The sequence below is a fragment of the Falco peregrinus genome, chromosome 5 (assembly GCF_023634155.1).
Source record: "Falco peregrinus isolate bFalPer1 chromosome 5, bFalPer1.pri, whole genome shotgun sequence".
Classification (NCBI taxonomy): Eukaryota; Metazoa; Chordata; class Aves; order Falconiformes; family Falconidae; genus Falco; species Falco peregrinus.
Window position 1 is genome coordinate 65,802,666 of NC_073725.1, and position 12,373 is coordinate 65,815,038.

General features: G+C 42.2%; 1 protein-coding gene across 3 annotated transcripts in view; it reads right to left on the reverse strand.

Annotated features, from left to right (window-relative positions):
* The window catches only part of KDM4B (lysine demethylase 4B), a 92,603-nt gene that overhangs the window by 36,605 nt on the left and 43,625 nt on the right, over window positions 1-12,373 (reverse strand). For all 3 annotated transcript variants that reach the window (XM_055804111.1, XM_055804110.1, XM_055804109.1), the window contains exon 8: window positions 11,659-11,796. In XM_055804111.1, coding sequence (XP_055660086.1) covers window positions 11,659-11,796 — 138 coding nt within the window. The remainder of the gene's footprint in view (window positions 1-11,658; window positions 11,797-12,373) is intronic.

Below are 12,373 nucleotides of genomic sequence, written 5' to 3' on the forward strand. Positions count from 1 at the left end.
AGATGCTTCCAATACAACTGCAAAAGGGAATGTGTGAGGGGTGGGAGAAGGAGGAGAAGGGGGGAGATCAGAGGGGGAGACTGTGGGTGGAGAAGGGCAAAAAATTTCCTTTGCAATTAATTACCTGCTTTATTCCATTACGGCAGGACAAAAACAGCAAGCTTGTGCTTCCCTGTCAATGATACCCAATTCCATGTATTGCCTCCCCTTCCATGTACACAGAGTTGCTTTTCTTTCAAAATATTTAACTGCAGTCATGAACACGTGTATTTCCTAAGACACATTAAGCCTACACCCTCCACCTTTGTCTCTCCCAGCTTCTGCAGAACACATCCTTCTGTGTTCCCTTTCCCCCCCTCAAATTATAACACTTCAATCTTCCACTATTGTTAAACTTTATAGAAACAAAGAAAAAAAGAATTAACAAATCTACATTTTGCCACCACCACTAAGAAGAAATACAGAAGCTCTTCCTTTATGTGAGCCAAAACTGCACCACAGAGCCCCGACTCAGGTATTCACAGAACTCCTACGTACCTGTAGACCTGTGAAAAATTTAAGAGCGCTATGGTTGCCCAAAGCACAGGCCGTGACTAAATGGCAACATGAAGGATACGTCTGTCATGTCAAAATGACAGGTGAGAAATTTAAGGAACTCTGAGATCTAATCAAGTATCTTCCCGTCCCTCCTCTGTCATTCTCCATTTGGTAGCCAGACCACCACGCCAAACTGCTCGGGAACAGCAAGGCTGTCAGAGCAACAGGTCAAACAACAGAATAAACCACAGAATATTAATAATGAGGATCTCCAAGGACTGACTGCAAATCCTGAAAATGGGGGTAGAAAAAAGCAAAATAAAACTCTTAACAATTCTAGGGTTAGCTTTTTGCCTTCAGTTACACAGAGGATCTGAGACCCAGAACAGCAACAAGACAAGAGGAGCTTCCACTTTCGCTAAATCTGCAGGAACGGAATTTGTTCCACCCTCCGAGGCTCTCCTTAGCCTCACCCCTCATTCCTCGTAAGCTAATGACCGTTAACCGTACAGAGCAAGAACATGCAAAGGCAACTTGCAATCTCAGCACATACAAAAACACTGCAAGGAAATGCACAGTGAAGCTCTTCTCAAATACAGAAAGCCAACATTCTTCCTCTACTTATTATTTTGTTATCTGCTACTAAAACTTGGAGGCTGCGGTAAAATATCTGACCGCATCAGGAACCCTGTCTCATCAATTATAACTCAAAGACTGATAGAGGGGGAATTTATGGCTACTGAACGTGTAACAGTTATTTGCAATTTCATTTAAAAAATAAAAACACTAATAAGTCTATATAAAATAACAGTCAAATAAAAAGACTGTCTCCTTGAAGTAATAAAATCAAATGATATATGGAAAAACACAGCCTCATTCAACCTCAACCTTCAGCACAGCTTTTGTGTAAGCTATTCACACTAGGCTGAGCCCCATCTGTTTCACAACATATAAAAAGTTAATGTAAAATAACTCTTTATGCAGAAATAGTCACAAGAACGATATATTTAAATTGGCACCACTGGTTCCCATGGAAAAACCCCTCACATTTAGAGGAAATCAGGGCCCACCGCACAGTTGCTTAAGACTCAGGCAGTCTTAAGCCATTTTGCCGTAATGGAAATTTAAATATAAGAAAACTCAACAAACTCAAAGTTGAAGTTCCTTCAGCTATTATGCCACCATTAAATGCCAGACCAAAATCTTTGCTTAAAGCTCTTCTGTCTGCTTTTTCCTAACAATGAAGCCTAAAGGCAAGTTACTGGGAAAGCAAGACAGTTACATTCAAAAGGCAGCCAAGAAATTCTTGTTGTGTATTACAGGACCACATACTGCTAACGGAGGCACCGCTCCGAAGCTGCTCTCCATAAATTTCTAGGACAAGGTATAGAGTTTCAGCCTTCGGGAGAAACACAAAGTCCTCCCAGAATAATACTGTTAAACAGCTATCCAATTTGTTATCATATTATAGACGTGTTACTTGAAAACTAGTTAATACTCATCCAATGTAATAAAAAAAAAATAAAGCAGCCTGGCCTCTGGTTTAATTTTCCTTCTACTCAGTCCCCGTACAGCAGTGCTCTCCCAGACAGCCAAGGCTTGCAAAGTGACAAAGGCAGACAAATGGCAAGGATGTGCCTCAAAGATGAGTGGCGGGTATTCTGCAAGTTAATGAGGAGTTAAACTTTGAGAAGGAGGAAAAAAAAAACCCCTAAAATGCATAGTTCGCGTGTTTAATGCTTGGTAGTTGAAAGCTTGTGGGAAAGAAGATGAGTCTTGACCCCCTGTTCCGAGCATAATTACCAGCATCGCCGTAAGTCTCAACAACAAACCAGTTCATTAGGAAACCCACTGGAAATCTTCCACAGAGTTTCATAAACAAAACAATTAGGCAAAGATTTCCAAGGACTCCCCCTGGTCCCTGGCTGCAGGGCACACTTGTGTGCTTCCTTAACTTGCTTCCGTAATATTCCATGTGGATTTTTGTGCATAGAAGAGTTGGGTAAATGGCAAGTGGCATTAGGCAGGGAGTCAGATTTACCCCACGCCACGGCATTTGTAATAAGAGGATTCTGGTTTATGACAGAATATAAAATGCTATGTGATCTGCTTCATTTTAGGCATATAAAATAATAACCCATTCCAACTGCATTAGGCTTCTGCTGATACGTCACATGGAGAGTTTTGGGGGTTTGGGGGGGGGGGGGGGGGGGGTCAGTTTTTTGGCAAAACTATTTTACAGCCTCTGCCAGAATTCTTTTTTATCTTTTACTGCTCTGTAGACTACCTTGTAAGGATGCCAGCCACTCCTGAATCTCTCTCACATATACACAATCCTCCTTCCTGCAAGACAAACACAACCACAGCGGAGGGGCAGGGGGGGAGGTTGACCTCGGTGGGCCCCGAGTTGCAGGTCTCGGCTAAGGCTGAAAGAACGCAGGAGGAAATTCAGTGGTACTGCAAGAAGGGGATTCAATGAAGTACCAGTTCCTTTCTGTTTTGACAGACTCATTCCAGTAGAAGGGATAAACAAAATAAGACTTTTATCCAGTCATTATGATGCGGTCTATAGCGAAGATCACTCTGAGGTTATCTCAAGCTATTATTTCTTCCGCATCCTAAGACTTGCAGTTGGTGAAAGAAGCCTACCACCAACCACTGTGGCTGGCAGAAAGCACGTCGTTTCAGCAGGTCAGCACCCCGCGTTCATGCGTTAAGCAAGCAGCAAGCACGAACTGACATGGCTTGGTGAAGATCTACAGCTCTGAAGTGACAGACACGCCAGACAATTCTTGCTAAGTGACTAAAGTTATCCTTTTATCCTCCTGTTTGATCATCTGCTTTTTATTCGTCTCTTTTCAAAAGAAAGCCAAATGCTGTGCTCTATTACATGCCTGTAAACCTGTAACAGATGAAGTAGTAAAATCCACTATTTTGTATCCCATGTATGACAACCATGATCTATAGACAGTTTGTAGAAGAAGCATGAATAATTATGTTGGGGGGAACATGAAGTGTCAGTATCTAAAGTGACAACTCAAGATCTGCTTCTAGCACGCTATCAAACTCTTCCCCAAGGTAGTAACGAGTATTCCTCAGTAACATTTTCCAAAAGATACAAAGCTGAAACCAGCAGCCCTGGCTTACCTGGGAGGTCCCAGCAGATGGGGGTTGGCCAACGTTGATGCCCACCTACAAGGAGGGCCAGAAGGAGGATCTGGGGACGTACAGGCTGCCAGCCTGACCCCGGTGCCAGAGGTCAGGAGCTGATCACCCCGAGTGCCATCACACGGCACACACAGGACAGCCAGGGGATCAGGCCCAGCCAGCACGGGGTTACAAAAGGCAGGTCCTGCTTGACTAACCTCATTTTCAGTGACAAGCTTAGCGGCTGAGGGAAAGGCTGCAGATGGCGTCTACCTTGACACCGTTTCCCACAGCATTCCCCTGCAGAAACAGGCTGCTCATGGCCAGAACGTGGTAAAACACCGCTGGATGGCTGAGCCCGAGGAGCGGTGGTGAGGGGAGTCGCACCCCACTGGCAGCCGGTCACACGTGGTGATCCCCAGGGCTTGGCGGTGGGGCCAGCCCTGTTTAATAACTTTATCAATGACCCAGACAGAGGGATCGAGTGTCCCTCAGTCAGTTTGCAGATGACACCAAGCTGGGTGGGAATGCTGATGTGCTGGAGGGCAGGAAGGGCCCCGCCACGTGTCACCTCTGAAGCAATTCCAATGGAGCAACACCAGCCACGTAGGAAGGCACAATGCTAAGGCAGCTTTTAAGAGGGATTGTTGATGGCCTTGCCATACTAGCATCCCCAAAGCCAGATGACCCTTAAGCCTCTGCTCTGACACATAAATGATGTGGGCTGGTACTTTATGAGGGTCTCCCGTGTGACAGAGGAGCTGAACAAATAAGCTGCAGGGAGCACATTCCTCACATTGCTATTTACTACAGCCGCAAAGCGCACCACAACATAAATCACAGGGTTAGTGAGGCAGAGAGAGAACAGGAGACTGTGTCAACCCAGCAACATCAAGACTGCATGGGTTCAGGGCAGCTTTCCATCCCAGAGATCCAGCAGTTTCCATCACTCACTCCTGGGGAGTCATTACTAAGCAGCGTTCAAAACATCAAGAACAGTATGCTTTACTTCTTTTTACTTTTTTAATTTTTTTTGATTTCTAAATTTTTTCATTACTGCAAGGCGTAAGTTAGGCTGAGTCACATCAATAGGCCTGGTCTAACACACACCAGACCCTCCCCAGTCCCGTGCCCTAAGGGTACCGCCAAACACTGAGCAGAAGGACAGGCTGCCTGCATCATCACTGCCCCCAGCTGCCTGCCCCAAGGTGCATATGTCCCATCTACTGTCAATCAAAGCCTGAACTGTTTATAATTACATTCTGGATTTAAAACTAGTCTTTCAGATGCTCCTTCTCCAGGGCAGGACATCCCGAAGGGACAAGGCATATACCTGCTCAGCACCCACCCATCTGCACGGACCTCAGTTGTCGGGTCCAGCAGCAGCTGGGCATCCCAGGGACTGAAACCCCGGAAACCTCCAGGATGTATTTTTTTCTGCTGACAGAACAGCAAGTGTTCTTCCTGCATTAACAAAAATGATGACAAGCAACCTTCCAGTAAGTACTTCAGAAGATGATCTTGGAAGAAAGCCGGTAAAATGAAGCTCCAAGACCATTTCAGAAAAAAAACTGTCTCCTTTCCATCTTAGCATGAAAAACACTGTAAAAATTCCTTTTTATTGCACAAAATCAGTGTTTTGTCAAGAGTAAGGTATTAGGGATGTTTACAAGTAATAAAATATGTACAAAGTTAAAGGCAGAAGAGATTTTGTACAAGAGTAATTCTGAATCTGACAAAAAACTATGGAAATGCCATTCCATAATAGATTTTTAAATGTATTCTAAGCTTAAAAGGTCTAGAGTCAGTTAAGGCACACATACAAAGAAATGCAAAAATACAATTCTTCTTCCCCCTTTTTTTTAGTATTACTAAACAGTTTCTGCAAAAACCTTATGAATTTTGTTATCTTCGAAAATAAGGACATCTTTAAATGTCCTTGTTTGAAGCAAGCTTCAACTTCACAAGGAAAATTGTATGCCAGACAACTGTAAATCACCAATACTCCAAATATAAATTTGAAATCTGTTATTCCAATATTACACAAAAAAAAACCCAAACATGTGAGGAAAGGGTTCAGAAGAAATAAGCTAAGTCTGAGATCCAAAAGGCACCTCTCTCAAAGATGCCTTTATCTATCAGTAAAATCCAAGGATAAGAGTCTTACTTGCCTTCCCCCGCTCCCCAGAGGAATGACTGAGCAGCAGAGCGGGACTAACTGCGCAGAGTGAAGGGCTGTGTGGGAACACGGCACAGGATGAGATGAAGGCTACTTATTTCAGAACGTAAAACGTAGGATTCGGGAAGGAAGGGCAACTTGACCCCATTTTATATTGAGATAGATAATTCCAGCACTATCTCTGGAGTAAACAGGAGATAAAATTAAGGTATGAAAATGTCAACTGATAGTAACACAGGCATTATCACCCAGGAGTGTCTGCTATTAGCGTAAGCGAAAGTTTAATTTAATGTTCCCCTCCCATCCACTTATTACCAGTCTGGTTTGCAAAAGAAATGGAAAAGCCTACTCATGAGGTACACTTCAATTTCTTACAAAAGCGTACGCTCTCAAAGCGCCTTTTGAAAACCAGGAGATTTACAGGCCACCTCGACTTCAGGAAGGACACTTCAGTAAAACACTTGGGTTTAAAAGGGTTGGGTTTATATTTACATTTTATAAATTAAATTTAACAAATAAAAATAATTATATCAGTTGTAATTATTATAATCAGTATTATTGAATATATGTTATACAAAATAATACAATGTATATTATATAATAAATATACAACAATGTATAAAACCATATTATGTATATTTTTATATATATATAAAAAATACACAGCTATTAAGGCCCTCTGTCTGTTGATGGCTGCATCCCAGAGTTTTCAGAAACAACACAAATCAAACCAGTAATGCAGAAAGGAACTGCAGGCTCATGTAGCAAAACAAAAAGAAAAAAGAAACCCAAATGGTAAGAAATTAAAATTAACTTCCACTGCCTTTTGTTCACCAAGATGCTTTCAACAACGGAACAGAAAAAAGAAAACAAAACAAAAACAAAACCCACACATGACAAAGTTCACAGAAGACAAATGACTGAAGAACTCCAACTACAGAGTACAAAGGAAAATACTTCTTCCTAATTTTCTAGGCTCTGCCTATGCAAGTAAACATGAACTATAGTATATAAAAATAAAACTATCCCTACTCAACTGTATTATTTAATCAGTACTATTAAGGTCTGAAGCAGGGTATTCGGTTCAAAGCTCACTCCTGAAATATCGTGCCAATACCTCCAACACTGTGAAAACCCCTTTAATTCAAACTCACTCCTTCTGGATCTCTTTTTACTATGCACCCTGTGACACACTGATACTCATGTTAGTCAAACAGGACTGTACCTTGAAGAGAGCTTTCCCTGCCAGAGTCTGATCTGCGAAGAGTGCTGAAATGAATTCCCATCACGTCTTTGGGAAGACGTAGTGACAGCACACCAGAACTATCTACAGGAGTCCCAAGATTAACTGAAGGTCCCTCTCCACCCCTAGACAGGTAACTGACAGATGTGCTGTTCAACCACAGCTTTTCACACACATCAGGTGGAGCAGGCAAGCTGTGGTTGGCCTCAAAGTCACCTTGACTGGAAAGTCAGTCAGCTGCAACACAAGGATCCTTGAGGACAGAGACATTTACATTGCCAGTAAATGGGAGAACAGCTAAAGAGCTGTTAATTCTTACACTTCTGGGCACAATGTCCAGCTGTAGGCAAGACATCTATTTCCCAGTGGTACACCACCATGTAATTAAAGACATGAAGTAAAGGAGAATGTTATACCCTTCCTCTGAATCTAAAGAGATTGACATTTGCTAAGAACAGAGAGCAATCAGTCCTGAGGATTTATACACATCACGAGAGACGACATGAATTTTGTCTGTCACACACCAGCACTGAAGCTGGAGAAGCAATCATTAGAAGGATCAGCAAATCAGACTTAAGAGGCAAGCACCTGCTACAACTACAAAGCTGGAACAAGACCAGGGAAAAACTAAGACAGAAAGCAGAGAATTCTGCTGAATGTTGGTGGTAACCCACGTGCCAAAAGCCATCGGCGCTCAGCTGCCCACCTGAGCCTAGGACGCGCTAAACAGACGCTGGAGATGTCCGATGCAGATGAAGACATCTCTGCATACTGGCCCTATGTTCGGTTCATAAAGATACTTCAGTCAAGGTTTGCTCTTATGGCACGAGGCTCCTTATCAGCAGCGGTTACAACTTCCATCTAAAGGCATGAAATCATTACACCTACAACCCTCCAATTCCTTCACAGAGTCATAGAATCAGAATAGTTTGGATGGGAAAGGACCTTTAAAGGTCATCCAGTCCAACCCCCTGCCATGAGCAGGGACATCTGCAACCACACCAGGTTGCCCAGAGCCTGGTCCAGCCTGACCTTGAATGTCTCCAGGGATACAGCATCAACTTCTAAGCAGTTCTGAAAGACTCCAAAACCTCTCCCTAGGTTTTCAAAAAGCTTTGAACTGCACAGGACAGCTAGTTTATTCACTTGGGTATTGACTAAACCAATTTCCACTTGGTTTAGTAACTTGTAACCATCCTGGTTACAAGGTTACACAGACACAAGCATATTTACACACTATCAGTTTCCTACACAACTCTGCAGCCCTTGCCTTTTTTTTTTTTTTTTTTTGGCTAATGCTGATGCTTGTTCTACAATTAGAGCAGAACTAGCGTCTAAAGAAGCTGATCTTTAGACTTCACCTAGTTATTATGTATTTTTTACAGCCTAGGCAGGTTCTGCTGTGGTTAGCAGAACATTTCATCCATCTGGCAGGTAATTAGCACAGCTCTGTCTGTTTCTCTGAGGTGAGCCATTACCTTCCTGTGTGAGTGCTCTCTTACGCTATGCCATCGACATCTATTGCTCTCAGTAGAGCAGAATCCAGATTTCATCCCCAGGATAACGTCCAGGAGAACATTACAGCTGACTAATTTTGAACCTTACCTTGTCCCTGATCTCATGAGTACTGATAGGACAAGGTATTGCTAACCTGAGGAAAGGAGAATCAGCTTCCACTGCAGCAGGAGTGTGGGCCGGCAGAGTGCTGCCCAGCCAAGAGTTTCCAGGAACTTCACAACAGAATGTATGACAAGTAAAAACAAAAACCTGCCTGGATGTGGGAAAGGATAATTTAATTGTGCCTGAGAGCACAGAAATCAATATAGCTGTTTCTTACATTTACTAAACCTGCAGTAGTTAAACCAAAAATCACACCCTCCAGAGTATGTGTCTCTCCACAAATTCTCTCTCCACAAACGTGCAGGCGGCTCAAGTGTACACAGTCAGCCGATACTTCATTAAGTCCCTGTTTAACTTAAAATGAGATTTAAACACACCTTTTGCCCTTACAGCGTAACAGCATTCATACCTCATCTGGAACCTGATAGTAAGGTATCAAAGGGTTAATTAACATGTATGCAGTGCTTGGTTTAGGCAATATTAAATGGAAATCTCTGAACAGACAAGTGCCACTGAGTGCAATGGAAATAAATTGGGCGTCTCCTTCCACACTTCAACTTCCTCTCCCTAGATTTGCTCAGAGCTCTCTGTGCTGCTTGTTCAGTAATTTCACGCTACGCTGCTTAACAATGTAAGCATGGAGGCTCAATCTAAAACTGCACTTCCCAAATGTCACTTGTTTGTGAACACATGGCTGAACCCAAAATTGCTTTTAATATTAGAGCGGTGCCTGCTGGCACTGCTGTAGTTAAGGGTCTGTCAGAATTTCCATGATAAACCCCATTTTCTGGGGTGTAATACCATGACCGTTTGCTACAGATAAACCTGGTATACAAGGTCACAGCAGACAAACACGATTTTTAAAAAATTTTCAAACCAAGTTTGCTTGGCTATTTTTGAGGTTAAGACACTGAACACTGACTGAGGACTCTTATGGTTCTAGGTTTTTCTTACCATCCCTTTAACTCCAGAACAAATGCAAATGTACAACTCCCACCCCAGCCTCTACCTGGCCCTGGAGCCTCGATTGCTACCGTGGGGTCTCATCTACGGACCTGATGGGATATGAAGAGATTACAAGCACCACTGTAGAGTTTGCCACTTGAATAGTGGTGGGAGACAGAGAAGCCAAATATGAAACTTTTCAGCATGAGGATTTCTCTGTTGTGAGAGTAATTTCAGTTGCCATCACTAGAAATTTAGAGATGTTACCACACTGGCACTGCAAGTTCGTGTATTATGGCACATTTTATGGCATATTTCATTTTTATATTTCATGGCACAGCCCCTAGCATACCTAACAAGATGCTTTTACACCCCTGTAATTTCAGAAATGAAGTAATAAAATCTGTTTATTTTAAAAAAAGAGCTCAAATACCAAATTTATTGGCTAACAGCAGAGTCCTTGAAACTATTGGCTGAACATTACTGAAAAAAAATAAACAAGACAGACACTTCACATTTCAGGAACCTGATCGGCTGAGCTTGCTTTCCATGGGATGAGCTTCTCCGACACTAATTATTGTGCCATTGGATAGTCAAAGACTGCCCGCCTGCAGCTGCTGAGGGAGGCTATAGAACAACAAAGAGGGGGAAAAGCAGGAAAAAGGCTCCTGTGGGGTGACAACCATCTTCCTTTTCTAGTTGGGTTAATGATAGTCACTTAGCAAAAAGGAAAAATAGAAAGAAACCGCACAGGGGTTTTTTTTGTGATTCTACAAGATCCCTTGAAGCCTGCAGAGCCAGAACAGCACTAGCCTCCAGAAGCAAAAAAGAGTGACTCACATTAGTCACCAAGCATCCACTCAGGCTGAACAACACACAACATAGATCACAACCAAATATAATTCTGCATAGAAAGTTTCAGCTTGGCTCAAAAGTGGCCAAAGGCATCACAGCATAAAGGTGGAGGGTTAAAGAGTGCACTGTCCAGGACCCCAGGATCCCAAAGCTGAGAAAAGCATTACGCCATTTGGTAATCCTCTACCTTTTGCTACTCTCAGAACATAAACCTTTGTAAATAAAAATGGACATCACTACATTGTTCCACACACAGACACAAATGTACTGGCTGTCCGTTTGGAACGGAGTTGGTTTTGTCCAAAAGAAAGCATTAGGATGCATTACAAAAGTTACAATCAAGCTGAGTTGACAGAAAGAAATTAAGTGAAGGAGGTATCAGAAGTGCTATTCTAGAGTGAAGACTACATCTGCCTTTCTGGAAAGGAACATCTAAGGCACTTTTCAAGTGCTACCCCCCCTCTGTAATCACTTATCCTTTCCCAAAGACTGTGTAGAACTGACCGCTGATTTAAAAATTCACAGATCCTATTGAATCAGTTATACTTCAAACTTAAAAACAAGAGAATGTAGTATGCGTGCTGTCGTGAAAACTGTCACTGATTTCAGAACTGCCAAAAGTAACAAGTAGTACAAGAAATCTGCCCTAATGAGAAATAGCCACACAAAGTCATTTCAGAATGACTCTCCTCTTCAAACTTAACTGAGTGCACAGATTAGAGAAATTCAGATATTTTCAGAAGGTTATTACCACAGTCCTATTAAAGCTTAAAGTACTTCCAGCTTATTCCTTCCCCTTCGGTGTGTACCTAATGAATTGTATTCAGTTACATCAGTCACCTTATTCACTGTGAAATGCAGTTTGGATGCATCAGAAAACTAATCCCAGCCTCAAAACAACCTCTTTGCAAGGTGTACGTAACACCTAGCATTTGAGAAAGTCATTTCTATGCCCTCAAAATGACACAAATTATCAACAGGCATAAAACAGCAACATGGCACAATGAAAGAGCACACTGTCAAAACAACAGCACTTTCCATTTTGTTCTTAAGGGTAAGTCTCCCGCTCTCATTCCCTTGTATTTCATGAGCTAGTGGTTTTAAATAATCCTTCATCCCAACGGACACCTACTTGGGTTGCCATTTTTCCATAGTCAATCCATCGCAAAGTGGCAAAGTTAGTAGACTCAGCACAGTTGAATCCATGATTGAAGCCAGCGTGGTAACCGTAAGGAAATGTAATCATAAACTCTCCAGCTTCCTGGGTGATCTGAAAACCAAAACCAAAAGGAAGAGAGAGCCCACAGATCAGTTAATGTAGCAGCTTGAAAACAGAGACCTAAAAAAAATTAAATAAATCACTGGTTAAATCTCTCTTTCAACTGGAGGGCAGGTAGAATAGTCATTGCCAATTCTTGGCTAAATCTAGAACAATTTCTGGTTAATTGCAGAAATACTAAGCATTTCTGTGAAGGAAAAAAAGACAGCACAATGGATGGAAGGGGTTACAAGATCTGAACTATTTAGATTCAGGTTCCTGTTACAAAAAGGGTCTCAGACTGCAAAATTCCAAATGATCAACAAATCTTCAGATCATGACCACTTCCGCTCACCTTAAGTCCAAACCTACACTCCCACCAGCATGTTAGTGGAGCCAAGAGAAGTGGATTTTCCTCTCCCATTTGTTCACCTGTAAGTCAAACACCCTAAAAATTACAGCCCACCATTTTGTCTACTTAAGCAAAATTAAAACGACAATAAGCATTATGGATATTATTAATACAAGGGTTAGAAACTCCACAGATTACAGCTGCAATCAGAGGCCAATCTATCTGCAATGCTTCTAG